Source organism: Gambusia affinis, linkage group LG07 (assembly GCF_019740435.1).
Source record: "Gambusia affinis linkage group LG07, SWU_Gaff_1.0, whole genome shotgun sequence".
Classification (NCBI taxonomy): Eukaryota; Metazoa; Chordata; class Actinopteri; order Cyprinodontiformes; family Poeciliidae; genus Gambusia; species Gambusia affinis.
The window spans coordinates 17,338,789-17,361,184 of record NC_057874.1 but is presented as its reverse complement, the minus strand read 5'-3'; the positions used below and the strand labels follow the sequence as shown (position 1 = coordinate 17,361,184).

The 22,396-nt window shown below is 36.7% G+C and overlaps 1 protein-coding gene across 1 annotated transcript in view; it reads left to right on the top strand.

Annotated features, from left to right (window-relative positions):
• ca16b (carbonic anhydrase XVI b) overlaps positions 1-22,396 on the top strand; it is a 152,182-nt gene that overhangs the window by 82,739 nt on the left and 47,047 nt on the right. The window contains exons 3-4 of the mRNA XM_044121238.1: positions 1,073-1,252; positions 14,513-14,661. Coding sequence (XP_043977173.1) covers positions 1,073-1,252; positions 14,513-14,661 — 329 coding nt within the window. The remainder of the gene's footprint in view (positions 1-1,072; positions 1,253-14,512; positions 14,662-22,396) is intronic.

The window sequence follows — 22,396 nt, the reverse complement described above, 5'->3', positions numbered from 1 at the left end:
AAAAGTTCTACCAGCCTCCTATATTCAGTCCTTCAGAGTCCAGCAGAGTAAAAAAAATATATACTCTAATATATTTTGGGAGAACTCTAAAATGTGGCAAAAGGTGAAAAAAAAATGAGTGGTTGTGGATATATTCTTGTGGCAGTGTTTGATTGATTTTCTTAATCTCTTTAGTAAGTATTTCACTGAATCATAAAGAACCTTACGAGATATGTGTGTCTACATTCACTCCCCATCCGTGTGTGCTGTTCTCTGGTTGAAGTGGTGAAAATCTGCATGTTTCAAAATAATCCTGGATCACATTGTCTCTTTGAAGGAGTCGTGCGCAGTCTGTTTAGCTGCAAGGTGTTTATACATAGCAAGACATAAAGCCATCCTTGATTCTCCCTTTTTTGTGACTGGGAGTTCTCATATCTCTTTTATGAGCTCATGGCAAAGTTGTCCTATATCTGTAGGGAATGAGATCATGAATATTGTGTTAACCCAGAAAAGTTGAAATCCACGCATGCCTTCTTGTTCCCCTGATCCCTCAGCTTTTGTTGTTGCGTTGGCCAATTGTAGCCTGGAAGAGATCAAGGGGACCCCTGTAGGTTGTGGATTATTCCTTTGTTGAAGTGCCACTGTAGGGGATGGAGGATTAAAAGAGAAGAGAGTGAATAGGGATTGTACAGGAAGTTATTCAGCTGCATATATCATCCATGAACCATTAATATGAAGTTAAAAAAGTTATTGATTAATGTTTGTTTAATTTTTAAAACAACTTAAAGGAATGTGCATTAACTTGGTTTTAATTTTCTACCTTAGTTTTAGGGGCTGTCACGAAGATATTCCTTTATATGGGTAGTCTAGACTAGGATTATCAACACTCAGTTGATGTGTTTTCTTTGTAATCTCAGCATAATTAACATAAAGTACCATTTGACTGTTTCTTCACCATGTTGCCTTCATCGCCCTGTAGATTGCTGCAGCAGCAATCGTATCTTTAGAGTTGATTCTCTTAGAGGTAACCAGTCTCCATTAGCCTAACTTGTGGATGGTCTAAATGATTTTGTGTCTCCTTTTCATTCTGCAGGAAGCCATGGGCCTCGAGGCTGGGCAGCTTCTTACCCAGAGTGCGCTGCAAAGGACCAGTCTCCTGTGGATATTGGAGATGAACAAGCTCTGGTGCTGGACGAGTACCAGATGCTGGAGCTCGACAAGTTCAACATAGAGTCATCCAACCAGACCACCATGAAAAACACTGGAAAGACAGGTGGGGATCTCTAATGATCAATAATGATTATGAGCAAATAAACATGTTAATAGTATAAATTATTTTATATTGAATCCATCTTTATCAAGAAACTGTTGAAAAGAAATTATTCTGGAGATCCTTGTTCATTTAGGGATCCAGATCCAGGAAAGCTTACAGGTCAACACATTGTTGTTGTCCTTTTCTTCATAATTCCAACAGTGACATCATTAAACCACAGACTGCACTTAAGGTGCTGTTAACTTCTACATTTACATCTAATAGAAAATTCATGAAGTTAAAAATGTTCAAGTTATACCTGGCAAGTTTAAGTTTTAAATTATTTAAGCTTAACCAGTTTTTTTTTCTCTAATTTGAAATGATGACGGTATCTCTGAAAAGATATTAAAACAATGTATTTAATTTTTATGACCCTTGTTAAATTATTGGTCGTTAAAAAATTGGACAAGTATGTGACTTTGACATTTATTACTTCACCACTGCCTTTGCACAAACTAACCTTTAATTTTGCCCATTCATCTTCAAAGGCTGCCATAAATTGGCAAATAGATTTTATTCTTTATTTAAAATAAAAACATCTTTCACAAAATAACTCCTCAAAAACTATAAAAATGATGGATTATAATGACTAATTTATTTTTACTCCTGTTTATTCAAATATTCAGAAGTAGTCATAGGGTTTAATGACGAGCATTAACTACATAAAAATGTTAATTTGATGGTATGAATTAATGACTTGTTAACATACCTTGAAAGTGCAAAGTAACACTCAGTAGACCGTTTATGTTGAGGTGAAATGTGGATTAAAATGTCACGTCTGTGAACCTCTCCATCACTGCAAAGAAAGATCTGAACTTGCTAACTTTAGACTCCCTATAGCTGATTGGGTTTATGATGTCCCATAAGTCCTGCCTTCCTACAAATCTGCTCCTCACAATTGTTTATCAATACAATAAACAGGAAGTATAGTCATCATACACAATCACAAATGTAACACTTGTGTTCTTGTTTTATGTAAGTTTTATTGAGTTATGAAAATGATACTGTTGATATATTTGGATAACCACGTATGAATCGGTACTGCTATCACCTTCAAGCTTCTTGGTCGTTCCAGCTAATGCATGTGCGAATTAGACCTCATCTTACTTTCTTCTACATCTACAGCCGCTACTTTTTTCCTACTCTTTGAACCATGTGGCTTATAGCCCGGTGCGGCTTTTCTGTGGATTTTTCTTCAACCACCAGGGGGCTCTTTAGCAGAAAGTGAATCATCGGAAATCTAAGAAGAAAGCGCTAATTTTCATTTAGAACAAGCACATGCCAGCAGCAGGCACAACTGAGAAATTTCTTCAAACTCATGTGATGCAGCTTTTAAGTTTAGGAGTATCGATCTGGCAGTACAGGAGGGAAACTTGACGTGAACGAAACCATGGTTCGGCTTTGGAGACGGAGGGCTGTGTCCGTAATAAATCCAGCGGGTTTATTAGAACGCAGCCCTCTGCTGCCCTCTGCTGCCCTCTGCTGCGTCCTTATGGAAAACCGAGAGCGGCTGAGATACCAGCGGCTTATGTATGTACGTTTCCAGTTTTTTGTTTTTTCAAAATATTTGTAGCTGCGGCTTATAGTATGGTGCACTCTATCGTCCGGAAAATACGGTACTTGACTGCAGCACATTTGACTATTTTGAATATAGATGTTATTACTTCAGACCTAGTCAAATTCCTGTCACAGCATGTTACAGAAAAGCACAATTATGCTCATTTAGTGGGACACAGACACATTCAGTTGCTATGTGATTTGTGTGACTGAAAGAGGATTATGAGTTGTTTTTATCCCTTTATTATTGCATTCATTGTCCTCGCCCTTTGCTTGTTTCCTCGCTTTGTATGCAGCTTGCAAACCTTGTTTACGGACACATTTGGAATCTCACTCAATTAGCTGCTATTTCAAATCACTGCCCCATTTTCTTTTCTTTAATTCCACAAATCTGTGGACCACTGGTTTGAAAACTCTGACCCTAATTGATCTGTCTGCTTTTGGCACCGTTTCTCTCAGAGCAGTGTCATCTTTTGCGTTTGATCATAATGAGAGTTGTTAGCCTCCATGACAACCAAGGCCACTGGCACAGCCTGGCAATGCAGCAGGCTGATTATTTACAAAGTCAGAAGTAAGATGACTTGGGAACATGCACTACAAGAGGGAGATTTAAATGGCTCTAAGTACCATGAAAGTCAGGAAAGTGGTGTCGCATTACCACAAAATGATACAGAGCAATAGCTTTTTGAAAAGGTCAACTTAACATGCAACAAATTCACATCACCGTATTTTGAGATTGATTCACTTTTAGTTCGACTGGAGAGAGAAGAGTGTATTTTTTATCATTTGTTTGCCATTTTGCTGTAAGGAATGCTAATAGTTTTTCACAGCACTTTTCAAGTTACAACTATCTATCTGCATGAGAATTGTGGATCGTGATGTAGGCCTCTCATTATACAGCAGTGCACTTCTACACACACGTGACCCATTACTGTATGAAGGTCAGTCTGCAAAAATAAGAGTTAATCAACCTGCCAACCCATCCCATTGCTCCAGTTGCAGGACACCTTAACCATAACTGTGACATTTCTAATTCTCTTATTCCATTTTACTTGCGAAGCCAAACTACATGACCTGAAATTATGTGTAGCCTAACTGAATCAGCTGAATGCTGTGCGGTCTCTGCAGGTTAATTTCCTGTCACATTACTGCTCCACTCTCTGGTATCGCCAAACATCTATAGCAGATCGTATCTGTGGTCTCGACTCCCCTGAATAATTTGTTATATAGGTGGCCTGCTTCTGGGGTGTATTTTCTACAGCACAGTGGCTATTTTTTTTTAAAGTTGTTGTCACCTAAAATGAAGATGATCATGCACTACATTTTGTCACATGTAGGATTCTGGGTTAAAGTAAGATTTTTTTCCCCTTCATACTGCTGTAAAATTGCGTGTGAAGTTATTTATTTCAGAAACATTGTAAAGATTATAAAAGCTTTATGCACATCGTCTCAAGGTCACGGTTCCAGTCTGTCATCATTTTCAAAATTCCTCAAATTTCACTTTTTCAATTTTTAGCAACACACACAAAGGAGAAAGCAATAAAAATGGCAAAAAAGAATTTCTGAATGAACATTAATTATACATAACAAACATGAATTTAAATAGTTAGTAATTAATCACTGTCTACAAAATGAACCAACTCTTTACGACCATATTTTATTACTATTCAGTGTGGTGTTCTTGCATTTTGTGTTATATTAAAGGAGGCCACCAGTTTTGACCATAAAATTGTAAACTTGGCCTGTAAGCAGATTGAAAATTGATTTTTTCATCTGATGGTTTTAAACAACACATTCCACACAGTGCCAGCATCTGGTCAGTGTTTTTTTACAGGCAGTGATTAAGATTCTGTGCAAATATTTTGTGTTGTTCAGTACTATTTTTGTTATCCAGGATAAGGGTGATGAATTATAAATATTTTTCAATTCAATATTATCTTATTTTCGTAAAATCCGCCAAAAATAGGCCAGGTGTTTCACTCTGCCTCCAGCACATACGATTTCCACCACAAAGAATTTTTTTCTTTGGTGTAAAGATTCTCTCCATGAATATGAGTTTGTATATTTCCACAGTGACATGCAGCTAGTGCACCATGCTTCTGCAGTTATTGGCAACTTTGAGTGTTTTTCCACATTATTTTGCTTTACTTTTTGTTTTGATTCACCTACCAGTGGGTTATTCAAAGTAAGGTAAGAACCTTTTTTTGTGCATCTGAAAATGTAATGCACAATATATTCCTTTTTGTTCTATCAAGTTCCAATAAAAATAACAGTTGTGTCTAAATTGTTAGAAAAAAAAAATACTGCTATGTGCACTGTTGGCTTCTTAGCAACTTTATTGATTTTTTATTTTTTTTTGTAACTTTTTAGACCCATTTAAGCAAGCAACAAATTTAGTAACTTTTTTTTGGTGTTGATAGAGACTTTGGCAATAACATCCAATCGCACTGCAGTTACAGCAAGCATGTAGTGCTGCCTTGAGCCCCTCCCACTTCTGAAGAACTTGCAGGTGGTCAATCTGACGGCAGCCATGTTATGTAGCAAACCCAGCCTGCTGTCAGGGCAGAGAGAAGGCCCACTCCATTTTGTTTCTGCATCGCAATTCACACCTGCAAAGATACCAGTGATCCTGCTCTGATTTACACAGAATGCAAATATTTTGAAAAATAACTTATTATGTTGCCTAATGTCCCAAAACCCTCCCCCCCAAAAGCTGTCGCACTCAAATAAATCCCTGCCTCAGTCACTCACCTCTTTCACTGTGTATGAAGTGTCTTTTGGTTAAATTTGATTTATGTGGGTTCAAAGTATTTGCATTACTAAATTGACATTAGTGCAATGCAGTGTTTAACTGGATATATTTCAATTGCCTAATGTATTTGTCCACTTGTCTGACGTCCAACTGCATTTTATGCACACTTTAAGAGTGTGCATAACTTTAAGAGTTACGAGTTATGAATAAGAGTTGGTGAAATTGCAATAATGCAAAAGAAAGAGAAGAATTGAGAACATATGAATTAATTGTAACTGATGTTATGTCACTATTCAGACTAAGTGTCTCCAATTCTCTGCAACATTTAGAAATCAATAATAAATTGGCTTGAAGTCTCATTCTCTGTTTAACAGTAGTAGTGCGTATTATCAGTAGTAGCAGTATGTAGAAACCATTTTTTCTAGATAAATGATAGTAGAAAATATTGTTTATTTTCTTTTTCTACTTTTTAATTTTTTTAAGTGCACTGATATTAAAAATAGATAATAATTCTCCCAGTAACAGCTTTCAGACCATATAATGTTGTTATTAGTGTAGCCGGTTAACGCTATGATATCCTCTGGGTTCACCAAAAAAAAAGAAATAAAGAAATCAGATTTTTAGTTTCTAACTAGCTGATCACTAGCCAGAGCTAGTGTGTAAAATTGTCTGATTCTGATCATCAGCTGAGGTCTCAGCGCATCTCTTGTTTTTAAGGATAATGTGAAACATTAGTGTGTCTAAGCACTCTGGCCATCAGTTTGTGGTTGAGGTAGTGCTGTAAGCTCAGCACTAATGGGCTCCCATTTATCTTACACCACTGATGTCTTATGCAGCTGTACTTAGCCTGCTGCATTTTCCTGCCTCGTACTGTTTTCTTTTTTCTGTCAATATCATCAATATGATGTCATGGCATTGTGAGTTCATGTTCCTGGGTTTCTTGACTATCTACTTTAAAAGGATATACATAAAAAAAGTAGGATGACGTAAATCATTCGTTTCTATCTGTTCTGTATTCCTGATTGTATTTTAAAATCTTAGTTTTCTATCTGTACTTACACATCTTCCACATCCCTGTACATCCTGGGAAATTGATTCCTCCTCCTCAGTAGCGGTGCCTGAGGTTGAAGCTGATGTATAACTTGGCCTGACTTGTTTTTGATGTCCTAAAGGAAATGCCTTGCTCTCAGGAGCCGTCATGTTCACCAGCCCGCCACCAACTGTGTCTCTTTCCCATTTGGGGACAATCCTGCAGAGTGCTGTTGCATGTTACAGCTTTTTCTCAGAAAACTGTTGCCTGCTGAGGCTAAGAACTGAACGATGAAAGACTTATAAAAACAGTAAAGTTTTGAGTCGGGAAACTCAGCAACAAGACAATGCTGTGCACAATCCCAGTTAAAGCCAAAAGAGAAAGATGTAGATGAAAGTCGATCACCTTAAAATCACTTGTGTCATTAATTTTCAAAGTCTTATATATTTCTTTCGTAGAAATCTTTTGTGTTATGACTTTTTCAAACCAAGCAATCCTAAGAGCCCTCCAAAGGTTTAAGGTGCATTTTTAAGAGCTTTTTCTTCTTTTTGCATTCATACCACAGATATGAATGCAGACATGAAGTATCGGCCTTCAGATGGATGTCAATTGGATAAAAATCACAAAACTTCACCATTAAATTTAAACACATAAACCCAGCTCTTTTTTCAAGGTCTGTTTTTTTTATTTATTTATTTTTTTTATTGCATTGCTGACATTTCATTGGGGTTTTCAAAGTTTTCTGAATTATTGGTAAGCCTTATGCTCAGGAAAAATATTGTGCACATGTGTTTGTGTCTTAGACTTGAAGAAATTCAATTCAGTTCTTGACTGAAACTTTGTGTACTCTCGACTCGACTCTGAACCAACCTACAATATTTTTTTTTCTAGTCCAGATTTTAAAAAAATGAATGTTGCTTAAAAGAAGCAATATTTTTTGTAAGTCATATCAGAAAGTAAAATATATCATGTGGAATCGTCACACATAGGGAGCTTTTCCAAGACATTATTTCTTGTAGTTTTGATTCTCATGACTTACAGATAATAAAAATCCAACATTCAGTGTCTCAAAAAATTAGAATAAATGGGAACTGATAATTCCACACCCAAATCAGCTAATTAGCCCTTTAACTGTCACCCTCAAAACTCTTACACAAGGACGCTGGTGTTTTGACCAGTCACTAGCTGCGTTATGATAGCTTCCATTCTGAAGTAAGAGTCAATAATGGAAAAAGTCCCTCTAGAACCTTATGAACAAACGGGAAAAGGCTTTGAAAGTTACATGAGCTAAAAAGGTTTCTGTGGTTTGAAAGTCTTATGTTTTCCTAACCCCAGATCACCAATGCCTCTTGGGGGTGTCCCAGAATTGAGTTGTTCAAATCTGTCACAAAAGGGGCATTAACATCACTCACAGTATTTAAGTCAGCTTTGTAATTAAGAGCTGTGTGAACAGATCTTAAAAAGTTCATTGCGATTGATTACATGACGTTCCCTTGTGCCTCGGCCTGCTTTGAGATTGAGCAGATTAGCTGCCATTCGGACTGCATTCCTCAACAAAAACACGTCTCAGTAAAATTTCAGGCAACTTCAAACCAAATTCAGCAGGAATCGAAAGCCTCTAGAGACATTTGCATTGATCAAGGATTTACTTTCACACACACTCCCCTTCTTTCACAGGCTGTGATTCAAGGTCTTTTTGGCTTAGCTTCTAATTCCTCCTCTGCTGTTTGAGGGTTCACACACACCCAGGGCCGCATTTCTAATGAAACTCCCAAGGCCAGCCAGCATCTCCATTCCCTAGCTTTTCTTGTGTTGCACACAGGATTACCCTGCTTCAACAACAGCAGAATCAGGGATTTTTGCTCTATTGCAAAGGAGTTGCACAATTATGATAATGTGATAGGTAGTTATTTCCTGACCTAATGCTTTCAGTCTGAAAAATCTCCTGCATCATTTCGTTGTCTTCATGCTGTGGGCCTTTAGCTTAAGTAGCGCTGGCACGTTAATACTTCTGGCAGATTCTTTCTCGCCTCGCGACAGGAGCTCAGCTCATCCCTCATCACACAAGGTTCCTCTCTCTTCAAATCTTCTTTTCGCTTCTCTTTGTTTATCAAAATATCACACCTATTTCCTTTCCCAATCCGTAAATCTGTTTGAGTTACTTTAAATTCCTTTCAATTTTTTCCCCTCACAACTTATCCATTATCCTATGTGTTTACTGACAATTTGTGTTTTCTTGTTCACACACTCAGTCCCTCCTGGTTTGCTTTGTGTGATGATTAAAAGTGGGCCGTCCTCATTCACAGGCTGACTAAATCCTCATGTAAAGCGAGGGATCAGCCGACAGAGCACCAATTATAATCTGGCTAATGATGTCAAATGTAGACGTGGTAAAAAGACTTCTAGATTCATCTGATCTCAGTCAGGACAGTAGAGGGATTATAAAACGCCCTGGTCATGTTGTTTCGAGAGACACAGAACATTAAAACACACACAATACTGGTGTGAACATTAAAAAGAGATAATATCAGGCCACATTTCCTACTGAACACATGTAGAAGTGCCCATGGGCAAAACACTGATCCCCAGCTTGCTCCTGTTAGGCGAACGTCGTGAAGAAGCTCATTTGCAGTCGGGGACTTTGTTCACCACAATGATTTGTAAAAAAAAAAAAAAGAAAAGAAAAACGCATTAACATTCTTTTCATAAAATATATATGTATCATGTATCTGCAGTGCCTTGCAAAAGTATCACTAACCCTTTGAGCTGTTTTAATTTTTTTTTTTGCATTACAGCCAAAGCACTTGGTTGTGATTTTATGTTAAAGTCCAAAACAAAGTGTTGTATAAATGTGGAATGGAGGGAAAGTGATGCATGTTTTCTAAAACTGTTTATAAGTAAAAATCTGACGTGAATTTGTATTCATGTCTTGATTCACTACTTTGTTGAACCACCTTTTCACTGCAATAATAGCTCTGGGGCTTTCAGGATATGTCTCTTCAAGAATACTAGAGTTTAAAGCCCTCTTTGCAAAATAGTTAAGTTCAGTATTGCTGAATGAAGAGCATTTGTGAATAGCACATTTTAAGTGTTGTGTTCTGTTGTACTTGGTTCAAGTAAGAATCAAATAATTAACTGGGCCATTAATTGGGCTGTAACATTAATTTTATTTAAGCCACTCCCCTTTAGCTTTTGCTTTCCTTTAGGATTTCTGTGTTTATCTCCCTTCATTTTCCGATCAACTCTTGCCAGTTTTCTTGTTTCTGCTGAAGAAAAGCACCCGTACCTCATGATACTGCCACCGCCATGCTTCATTGTGGAGAAGTTGTTGGCCACCACCTTGCTTTGTTATGAGGAATGTATTGTCATGTGGATTTGCAGTGTTAGTTTGCCCAGCGATAGCATTTTATGTGTTGGTTAAAATGTTTTTTGTTCTCCATCTCTTCAGTCTAGGTAGATATCCATGTCTTGGTAAGTTTGCAGTGGACCATATTCTTTCCATTTTTATTTGATTGCTTGAGTATTCTTGAGATTTTCAAAGTTTATGATCTGTAACCCCATTTTAATCCTCTACAAAACTTTATTCCCCAATCTGTCTCCCATGTTCCTTGGTTTTCAAGAAGGTATTTGCCAAACTTCTCTATCAATCCTCTGAGGCTTTCATAGAAAAGCTGCATCTTTCTGAAATTAAATTACACACAGGAGGACTCTGCTTGCTGATTCCTTGACTGTTTGACATTTGCGAGCAAAAGCATAGATTTTGGGGCATCTGAGTGAACGGGGAGCAAATACACATGAATGCTACACTGATTAAAGGAACAGGAGATAAGAGGAGGAAAGAAATAATTGGATCACTTTCCTTTCACTCACAGCTATGCACTGCTTTTTTGGTCTAATATATTTTACATTATGAATGCTCTTTTCTCAGTTTTCACTGAGATTGAACTTTTTTCACATACTCTACCTTCATTTTCAAATTGCAGCAGTATACAAAGTTGTGCTGCCACTGTTGTGTATTCAGTTATGAGTCAGCATCTGAATGGTGGAAAGGGTTTTTTTTTTCTACTATATAGAAAACAGTGTAGGAATAAATTCTCATTGCAATCCCCTGGGAGCTGAAACACAAAGTACATAACAAACTGAATAGAAACGGCAAGCTGACAGATAAATTACCACAGAAATAAAGCTTTATTTAACTTACCTTTTAAATGTGAGACTGATCAATTTTCAGTGGTTGTGCTAACTAGAGTCCCACTGCATTATTGTAATTGTAATTAGGTCACATGATTCTCTATGACCTGCTTTGAGGTCTTGAATAAATTCCTCAACTAATAATTTTATAGATGCACAGTTTAGAATAATGTGGACACTTATTGATTTCTGATTTTATTGGATTTTGATTTCACTCCTATAGCCAGAGTTATCATTGCTCAAGATATGTCATGTAGTTCCTAGTTGAATTAAAACTCTGTATTTCCTAAGAATAAAAGTGTTGTGTATTAGATCAAATATGGGAGAGAAGTATCTGAACAAACTGCAAACAGTGATTTCATCTCCTTTAACAAAGACTGGTTATAGCTCTTTAAGGTTCATCTTCATACATCTTCATTTCTAAGGATGTCTTTTATCCTTTTTCCTTCCTCCTGACAAATTATGAAAATAAAGAGCTTTCAATTTTCTTCCATCAGTAACAATTTTCAAGCTGCCAAGCTTGAGAATTGTATCCCAAAAAACTATAATATTTGAGAAACATGGAAAAAAAGTCTGAAACACTTGAGCTTCTACTCATCAGTTCTTAAGCATCTCTTCTACAGCTGTACAATACATCAAATAACATTAATCATCACAATATTAACTACTTTTTAAAGGTGATATTTGGTGACAGTTTAGAGACCATACATTTAACCCCTGCCTACCTATAAACTGTTTGGGTAGTTGGCTTGATTTCCATAGTCTTTCATTTTTTTAAATTTCTTTACAAGGTGACTGAGACTTGAAACCTTAGGGAAAGTGGCAAGGACATTGTGTTGATGAAAAGGAGATGTGTGTTTTTTTTAAGTGCTGATCTCGATTTACTATTATGCAGTGGTGAAAATATGCTCACTTATTTCTCTTGTTAAATTAAATATCTGATTGGGCCAATTTCCTGCCTGCTTCTAATATGTCTCTGATTTATCAATTCAGATTGTAGCTAAGAACTCTCACATAAAAAAAAGAAAAACTGAGCTGAAGGTTCCTTGATTGGTTTGAATCCAATGAATATTAAACCCAAAAAAGTGTACCACAATACCTTCTGCTGGTTAATACATTTGTATATAAAAAAATGTTATAAAGGGCTTATTGCATTTAACTAATTGGCGGGAGAAAAGTCAGATTTCTCCCGCCTTTTCACTTGTACTTCCTAGAGCAATTCAGATTAAGAGAAAATTGACTTATTCAGACCTATTGCCATTTGACTGATTGATCCATTTAGAAATATACTCTTAAGTTTGTCCAATTCTGTCTGAACTTTGTCCACCTGTTTAGCTTTAGTAAGTAAAATCCTAAACCAGGCTGCAGAAACAGTTTTTTTGGTGCCACATGATGCTTGTTTTTCCTCTTCACAGCTTCTCCTCAAAAGGAGTGAGGAAACGAAAGTTTTGACAGCTTTTCTACATAATACAAGGAGTAAATATGGCTTCCCAAGGACTCGCGTCTGTTTTCTCGCCATGTCTTTCCACATTCTTTTGATACCTTTGTCAAATTGTGCTAATGTAAAAGTGCTTGCAGGTGCTGCTTGTGGTAATGGGAAACTGTAACAGAATGTCGTGTCTATTATTATGTCGGACCCCATTTGGAAACACTCTCGGCAGTGTAATTCAACAGGATTATCACCGCTATGATTCCCTTTGTGGTGTGCTTGGGAACTATATGAGGTTCCACCCCCCCATCAGCAAACGGGGACCAACTCTCACCGATTTCCACGCAGCCCTCGGTCACGGTCCCCCTTTTGTTTTTTAACCTAACCCTGTTCTCAGTCATCTAAGCTGTGGAATGCGTAACATTCCAAGTTCAAACACAGCAAAATTGAACTACCATTGCATCACAAATGGACAATTTGGACTTGAACTTAATAGTTCCATGCGTCTTTGCGCTAACCAGCGTGAAACTGTCAACATTCAAAGAGCCAGCCCCGGGCTCTCCACAATGTGTTTTCTGTTTATAGCTGGGTTTTATACAGGATATTAAACGCTATCATCTGTTTGGACTGAAAAGCGGGTCTTGCTCAGGCATTATAGACTTTCCCATTCCATTCCACCCCTCCCTGATCTCTGATCTTCATCATCTTGTCTACATTTCCAGTATGTCCTCTGTGTTGTCTGGAGCACTTGCACTGGGCTCCGAGTCAAGTTCAGACCAAAATCATATTTATCTTACTGTTGGGTCCAGAGATCAGGCTATTCCCGTCCGCTGATGTCTCTTCTCATATTGAATTGTGATGTAAACAGCGGTGGCATGCCATGAGTGGATTTTTTTTTAATCTAATTTTATAAAAACCAGGAGATCATGACTTTTTTTTTAGCATCATATCTTGTTAGCCAGTGCCCATGTTTATCTAATAAACCATGACTGTTATGTTAGTGTTTCTGTTTTTCTTTTACAAGCCTAGAAAGTTTTCACGCATTGGGAGTCACAGATATAATTACCCAGCTGTCATCTGTATGTCAATGAATAATTTAATAGATGTCAACTGTATGTTTACTTATAATCTTTGTTGGATGCTATTTTTGAAGCCTTATTTATCTGCATGTAGTGATTGTATACATAAAATATCAATACACTCAAAAGTAACATACAATTTGACCAAATGAAGTGGAAAAAAGTAATTAAATATAAAACAGAAAAAAAGAATCCTCTGAAAAAGTTCTTATAACAAGCAGTGGGTCTTAATGATATTAGATGAGAGAAAATGTGAAAACGCCTGCTATTCTGCAGAGGCAGAGCAGCGGCATTACAGCCTCGTAAAAAGCTGCCATGTGGATAAAGATCACAAGGCATCTGGATGCCATCGAGTCTTCCTTACAAGTCGTGCAACAATTAGAGAGATGGTGCCTTTGACTGAACCTGTGCACTGCACTTCTCGCAGTCAACCAGGGATTTCAAGGACACTGGGGGGAAGCATGTTAGTGCTCTCTGAATAGCACATCACAAGCATCTTTGTGGAGGTGCACGCCACTAATGTTGCATTTAACGATTTTTTCACACAGGCTTAAAGACACATACCATGTCAGGTTTCTGGATTTCTGCAAGGGTTTGTGCCCCCATGGGTCCTCACTTCACACAAAGTCAAGAATATTTGAGATTCAACAGCTTGTTAGGCCATTTATACCGTGAATGGCACAGGGAAGAAAAGCAGATTGATCATGAATGTTTTGGTTTCATATAAATATATATATATAAAAACTATGTAAAACACACATTTTGTGACTTGTAAAACTAGAATCTGAAAAAAAAAAATATATATATATTTTTTTGTTTTTTTTGTTTTTGTTGTTATTTTAATGTTGAACTATTTCCTGTAGTTCAACTGAAAACAATAAATAATAAGGAAAACTGACAAACCAAGTTGCATAAGCGTATAGACATTTAAGCTAGCTCTTACGATACCAAATTTTGGCTTTTTTTCCTCTTTCCTCTTAAAAGATCCACTGTTTGTAATACAAATGTAAAAATTACTTCAAAAAAATAAATGTTTAAACAAAAATAAGCTACCATTATCCTGGATGAGCTTCTTTGCTAATTAAACACAATACGACAGTATAATTTTCTTTCGTCTGCCTTTCTTTAAGTGTGCTTGAATATCCGTCTTTGATTCAATTTCTCCATCCCTCTTTGTCTCCAGTCGCTGTGCTGCTGAAGGATGACTACTTTGTAAGAGGCGCTGGACTGCCAGGGCGCTTTAAGGCTGAGAAGATGGAGTTTCACTGGGGCCAGAGTAATGGATCAGCAGGCTCAGAGCACAGCATAAATGGCAGAAGGTTCCCCGTAGAGGTAAAACGTCATGTTGCTACACACAGTTTGACAAATGTCCAAGGTTCAGTACTGAAGGTCAGCACTGAATCGTTAGTGCGGTGTTCAAATAGATTATAACTTAATACCCCTCCTAAACTATTTAATTAATGAACCCTAAAGTAAAGGTTAAGGAACGTTTTGGCGTGTAGATTTCACTGAAACCTTTTAGTCATGAACTCAGTGGTGCTTTAAAAATGTTGGTATTTAAAGCCTCAAAAGCTCAGGGGTGTCAGAACTGAGAGAATATCCTGATGCCTTTCACAGTTTTACTTCTTTTCCAAGATTCTCAAATGTTTGAACTTTATACAAAATCCATTAGGGGACCTTAAAGTAAATCCATTTCACTGAGTAGCCAAGAAATGTGGTTATTTTTGCAGAAATGATTCAGGAGTGACTGTATCAAACAGCAGAAAAAAAATCTATTTGTGGCCAGTTTTTCAATTCACTTTTATTTAAACGGATAAACAAAATATATGCTTTTTATCTGTGTGTGTGTCATTGAATTAGAATGTCACTATTTTCACTTAGTTTAGCATTTCAGCTCAAAAATAAAAACACATACACACAGAATGATATGTTTCAAGTGTTCATCTCATAAAATATCATTTGAATATTATCCAATAAAACGGCTATTTAAATATAGAAATCCTACAGCCTTCACATCCACATGGAAGGCTGATTCCATGTGATGCTGTCCAGTAGACATCACCATTGACAGAAGTGCTCCAGGATTTTAAATGGATACAATAAATTCACATTTTCCTCACTGGTTCTTTCTGATGTGTGTTCCCAGTGACCTTTAACATGTTTGGTACTGTAATCTGTGTGTCAGCTGTAGGCATCCACCGTGGTGAGGCCATATCCAACAGGGTGAATATTATATTAGCATGCAAAATATAAACTCACAATTCTTGGAATGCATTAGCCAGACATTTTTGCATGCTGAACAGTTAGTTTGTGAATAATCATTGATGTATGCCAATACTAAGACCTAAAGTATTTAAATCAGATTAAATATACAGCATAAAGCTGAAAGATAATCCATATTAACAAAATGCAATATACTCAGAATCCTTAGAGTTGTGTTGGTTAATGGATTCTGAGAAGTGTTAATAAACAACATATTTTTCATTTCTAATTTAATCATTTTTACAGAGATTACAGTTAATTTACTGGAAGATGACCTCATATAGAAATGAGTGAAAAATTCTTAGCCTTTACCGATTCTTTTTAACAACACTTTTTTCTTTTCTTTTTTTTTTTGCATTACAGAAGGATTTTATTGCAAATTGGGTTTGTGGAATTTTAAAAGATGTGGGAATTTATCAGACGGGGAGGCTTTTACAGGAATCACTCAAGCTGGAGTATACAACTGACTGAGAAACGGGGGAACAGATTGCCAGCAATAAAGGCAAAGCAACAAAAATCATCAAAACTCTTATAAAAGGGATTTAAAGGGTATAAAGTCCTGGAATGCTCAGTTATGATTTATTCTGAATAATGGATTAAAGTACAAATCTCACTCCTTTTTATGTCATGCAGAGAATAACTTCTAACTGCCTTTTATTCTTATTTTTTATATAATTTACAATAGTATTCCTTTTCTAAATTGAATTTGAACATGTCTCATACATTTTAAATTCAGTAGAATTAAAGTCCATGTCATTTTTTAATGTAAAATCATATTAATTAGTGTACATTTAATAGTGTAGGAAAACAGGAACTTGTTGGTTTTCTTCCTATCCATGGTAAATCCAAAGACGAGGCAAGCAGCGTCTTTCTGTTTGTTCTTGGCCCTCTTTGGAGCCCTCTCTTCCGCCACAGCTTTTTGATGCTGAATGGCTGGGTAATTAGATTTATTTTTGCCACATCATTTTGTGTTCAGCGTAGTGTTAAAGGGCATTGGATTATATACAGCCATTATAAAGCTGTTGTGCATATGGCGCCTTTGATGGTGTGCTTCTAAATAATATGATGGAATTTACTTTAATGGCCAATTTGGCTGCTGTTAAGAAGGGAGGGGAGGAAAAGCAAAGAGAAGAAGAAAATTATGCCCTCCAGGTACATAATTCATAGATCTGAAATGTAGATTTTTGTGGCAAGGCATGTCTTTATGTGTAGACCAAGGTTTCTGCAGTGACTTCTTTGTGAAGGAGCACAGATTCCAAAACTAATCTGCTCTCTCAGTATAAATTAGCGGCATAATGCATACCTGCAAGTGGGTAGATGTCAAGGCTTAAATAGCTCAGCTTGTTTCGAGAGGGGAGGAGGGGGAGAAAAAAAAAAGCCACACAATTTTTATGTATGAGAGAAACAAACTAAATTTCGCTTGATGGTGATCTCTGCGATGTGTCTTTTTATAGCTGTATAGGAAATGTGTCTAAACAGCCTGAGTAAGCTTTAACACCTGGACACCATATGCTGCAAATGACTGCATAGAAACTAGTCAGCAAGCAAGCAGAAGAAAGTAAGCAAGTATAAGTGCTGGGAGGAGGGTGAATGACTCAAATAGTCAGCTTTTGCCAGTTTTCAAGACGGCAAGCCTTGACCAAACATGCTTAAAGGACACATATGCTCTTTTCCTCCTTTTTTTTACAAGTTGATACAATTTATTGAGGTTGTAAGAAAATGTCGGTGTCATGTTCAGTCAAAGTAACACTGAAAGAGAGCATGCAACACCATCCTTTTTGAGACTTTAATTTACACCTGCATGCAGAGCCTCCAACATTAGGCCAGGAAGCGACCCTAGCTTTTTCACAGGGCCTGCCTCTCTGGTATTCAGCAACCTTTGAAGCACAATGTGAAAGCCCACAGCCTGAACTCACTAGGAAACTCAGAAAATCAGGCTCCAATTACTTTGGCAGAAACCAGATATTTACATACACCGAGTAAAAAGGCACATGCAATTTTTCTTTCACTGTCTGAAATTAAATCAGACAAACCTCCTCTTGTTTTAGGTAATTTAGAATTATCACAATTATTTCTGTTAGCTAAATTACCTTGCACTCACACTTCTTAGAGAGTTTTTGTGATTGTCTTCAAATACATAAGTTTACATATATCTGGTCAGTATTGAGGATAACTGTCTTTTAATCACTTGGGTCAAACCTTTTCTGTTGCCTTCCAACCTACAACAAGAGAAGTTTGGTTTGAATGTGTGCGAGAGTGTGCGTGTGTGGGCGTTTGTGTGCATATGTGTGTGTTTTTATTTGTGCATTTAAATAGCTGGCTTCTATTGTACTTTATTTTTTTCCTCGGTGGCAGTTTGATTATACGTAATATAATATGCATGCGCGTTTTAAATCCCGGTGGGGAAAGCATTATGTTTATTTCTTCTGTCAGATATCTGGCCCATAAATCCTTGGCTTCACTGTTATACCTGCTAATAGAAATTTCTGTTAAGAGGTTAGAACTAGTAATTATCTATAAGTACTTTACCCATTTGTCTTGCTTGTGATCTCTGTTTGGAACAGTTAATTTAAATAAAATATGAGTACAAGATTTTGAAAATTATGACACGCTGATCAACCCAAAATAGGCCTAAAACTGCATTTGCTTTGAGAAGAATACAGGACACGTTCTTGCTGGTTGTCAAAGCAGCCGGGAAACGTCCCTCTGGTATGAATGTACACGCAGTACTTGCAGCAATAACACCTCAACCAAAATGTCAGGGGGGTGAAATGATGAAGTGAAATTGGTGTTTAAATTGTTAATATTAATGCAAATGTCACATATTTATTGTATCCCCTGGTACTTCTTTACTGGTTCCTCTGGCCTAATGCTTAACACATTCCATTTTGAAATATCTGCTTGTGCATGTGGAGGTCAATCCAACAAACTGCGACCCACCATGGTCCCTCTGCAAATACCCATAAACCACTGCAGCACTAAGCATCTTGAGCAAATGTGTTGGTGGTTTAAATGTATATAATACAGTTTTTGCATAAACCACTTTGACATTTATGAGAGCAGAGGTGATATGATACTGTGGAAGTCTCCTTTTGTCCCACTTTGACTAGACATTAGCTGAGGGACTCGTTTGCATTATCAAATTTAAGGTGCTAAGAGAGTTTTTTGATGCAGACCAGCTATTCTGTGTTTATTATGAAACATAGGTTGGTATGAACAAGGAATGCAAAAGACACATATTTTGTACTACAATAGTCTTAACATGTGGTATCTAATTCTCATGATATAATAACCTTTTGCAAAAAAAAAAAATAATCAAAAATGCAAAACATTACCAAAGGATGTTTATTTAAAATAAAACTTCAACAATTATTCCTATAATTACATTTTGACTATTACATATAGTAATACTGTTCTATGCACTGACTTTGCAAAAAGTACAAACAAAAACCTCTTTCAATTTAGCAACAGTTTTTAATGAGTGTTGTGCTATGTTAGGGTTTTTTTAATGCTAGTATGTCAAGATGATATCAGCTGGTTAATTAGTCAGACTATCTGCTATGGTGGTCAGCTGCCTAAGAGAGATCAGCTGGCATAGCTTGCCAGCTTTAGTTTTGCTTTAGTTTTTGTGTTAGCTTAATAAAACTGTTTTGTCCTTTGGCAGGCAAGGGAGAATATAGTGTCTCTTTGAGTTAGTAGCTCAGTTGTGCACATCAACCAAGAACTGGAGCAGTGCTTTGTTGCTCTATGCTTCATACAGCAGTAGAAGATTTGGGTAACTCCAACAACTTTGTATTATATCTTATTAAAATTAACTTAAACTTCTATGACAAAAATATTTTGTAGTTTTGAATCTGTAGCTTTTTTTTTTAATGGTATATCTATTTTACAATAGTAACCATTCGATCCTTACCCATTAATGTCAACAGAATCCAACTTCAAAATATCTGAACTCTCCCTTTAAGAAAAATGCTTAGACATATTTTTATCTTGTTACAGAGTATTCAAAGTATTCAGTGACTAAAGGGAAATTTATTTTTACCTGACTGTCAAAAAAGCACACAAGTAAGAGGCCAATGACTTAATTATTTACTAGATTTTTCTATATTATTATTATTATTATTATTGTTGTTGTTGTTGTTGTTATTAGTGTCGTTATTGTTTCAGATCATTGTTTTAGGTTTTAAGTTTGCTTACATTATTCCAGCTTGATATGTCCCCATCTTCTTGTGCCAGAACTCTTTTACAAGCAACACACAAAGAACAGAGTATGATGATGGCTGAAGAGGGAAAAGTGGGTCAGCAAACACCTCTTATGACAACTTCCATCACACCAGTGTGTAAAAAAAAGAAATACATTACCACGACTTTTCATACCAGAGGGACAACAAAGCAACTTCTGTCATCGTAGCTGTTAAGTACACATGTAGATACTCATGACACACCACAGGAGCAACAGAATTGGAGGTCTGCTTTTTAAAAATTTTCTCTTATTGATAAGTCAGAATACATAAATCAAGCATGATGTATTATTCCATAGTGTGAAGCAGAAGGTATAAGTAAAATGAAATGATGAATGGTTGAAGGGGAATGTGGTTCTGTAGGAGCTAGCCCTTAGCCATTTGACTGCTTCATCTTGTAAGAGTTGCTTTTTTCATTTTTCATATTTACGACGGTGAACAATTTGATATATTTCAGATTACATTAAATCTGACAGGATGTGTGCAGCTGAATTGTGTACGTTATACAGCTTGTATAAATGTTTGTGCTCAGTGTAGCCAGTATCCTTTCATAGCAGAGGTTGGGTTTTTTGTGTTTTGTTCAACATATGAGCAGCTTGACCAAGAAGCCTGATCTCCCAGACTTGTTTATCTGTGAACTAAAACTGCTCTCCAAGCTTTCTTTTTAATTATCTCTCACTACAAATGAGTCACATTCAGCCTTGAGTCAGATGTCAAGCATATTTGTTCACAGCAGAGAAAAGGGCTTTTATCTGAAGCTTCAAAATACACAGATTGGTTGCATGTGTACAAGAGGTGAAAGACAAATTTAGTTTCAATGAGTCATGTTACGGAGCAGATCTGGCTTTTTAGCTTAGGTATCTTTAACTCCTCCCAAAAAAGGGAAAGTGCCCAATGGAGTGCTTGGCCTGTGGCCCCTGAGCTTGACATTAATCTAACTATGTTCTTTTTCTTGGGAGTGAAGTGGGGAAATCGATAGATGGACCACCTGTTCACTCAAACAGCGCTATGACAAATGAAAGTGTGGAGGTTTTTTTTCTGCCCTCGGGGATCCTGAGGGAGATCTTTTCCTATAATGTATTAGGTTGTCGCTGAGGTTAGATTAATTATACATGGATTACAAATCACAGGGTATACGTTTGCACAACCAGCACTAAGAGCATATGAATAAGTATTACTGTGGGCATACAGTGAGGAAGATAAAAGCTCCACTGAAAGCAAGGAAGAAGTAGGAAATAGAAGAGTGTTGGATGAGTCAAGACTGACCCAGGGAGAGCCCAGGAGCTAAATGCAGTGCACTATAAGAAACACATGCAGAAAATGAAAACCAGCTGCGCGCACCAAATCCTGTGCTTTTAGAAAGAAAATCACCAGCTTCAATATACATGTTTGTGACAAAAAATTATGAAAATTGAGATATAATATCCAGAATTGAGACCTAACATGTGCTTAGAGAAATTAGAGTTTGATACCCTGCTCTCCCTCATGTTAGAGTCTCATGGAGCAAGCCTCTGCACCCGACAAACATCCTTCTGATGTTCTCATCAGTAGGCATGGGCCTGCGTGAGATTCTCAGTTTTTGATTAAAACTTGATTAAAACTACCACAGTTTCACAGCATCACCGTACTGCCAAGTAAAAATTTATAATTTGATCCAATTTTGCATATTTAAAACAAAAGAAGAGGAAATCCAGTGCCTTTCTTGTTTATTCTTATATATATATAGATATATATGAAAGGTCTTTATGTAGCTGGATATATATTTGTGACTGGAAATACTATATTTCCAACAACCCAACTTGTCTTTGCTTTAAGTGAGGTAAAAATGTAAAAGTCTTCTTTCAGCAACCAAGAGACAAGTCATCACTCTTGCGCTGTCTGTAGCGTCTCACTAGTGAAAATGTTGAGAGTTTCAAAAGCATTAACTATTCCATGCCCACATCTTTTTGTTTTGCTAATAAGAATGATGGGTGGCAAGCTTCTACAACCAGAATATTTACCTACCTTCAATTTGCCCTTTTATGGATTTGACAAAATGAAAAACTTACCCAAGGTGAGCATGTAGTAGTTACAAATACTGTAACCAGCTAGGCTTGGTCATTCTTATGATGATAAGTATTAGTATTAGCAACACAAGCCAATAGCATAGCATTTTGCTTAAAACAGTCTCTAGAGTCTCAAATACTTGGTTGTACAGGATGAGGTGTGTCACTATGTTATGATTAAGTTCAGTGTTGGGAAAAAAATGCAATAACTTGCAGTAGATAAATAAGTAAAAAGTGTCTTTCTTCTTTGTGTTTCAGGAGGACATTGTTCCTTGATAATAAAAAGTATATCCAGCTACTGAAAACATAGAAAATTTATATTAAAAGTGCTTCTAAAATATTATGGTGTGACAGAGAGTATCACAAAGTACATTACAGGAATAGAGAACCTGAATGTGCAATACTTAAATATAAAGCTAGCACTAATTGTGGTCCAGACAGATCTTCCAAAATGTATATTGTTTACAGTGAATGTCCAAAAACAATACATTTGTGCAGCCCTAATGTTAACCTTAGGAC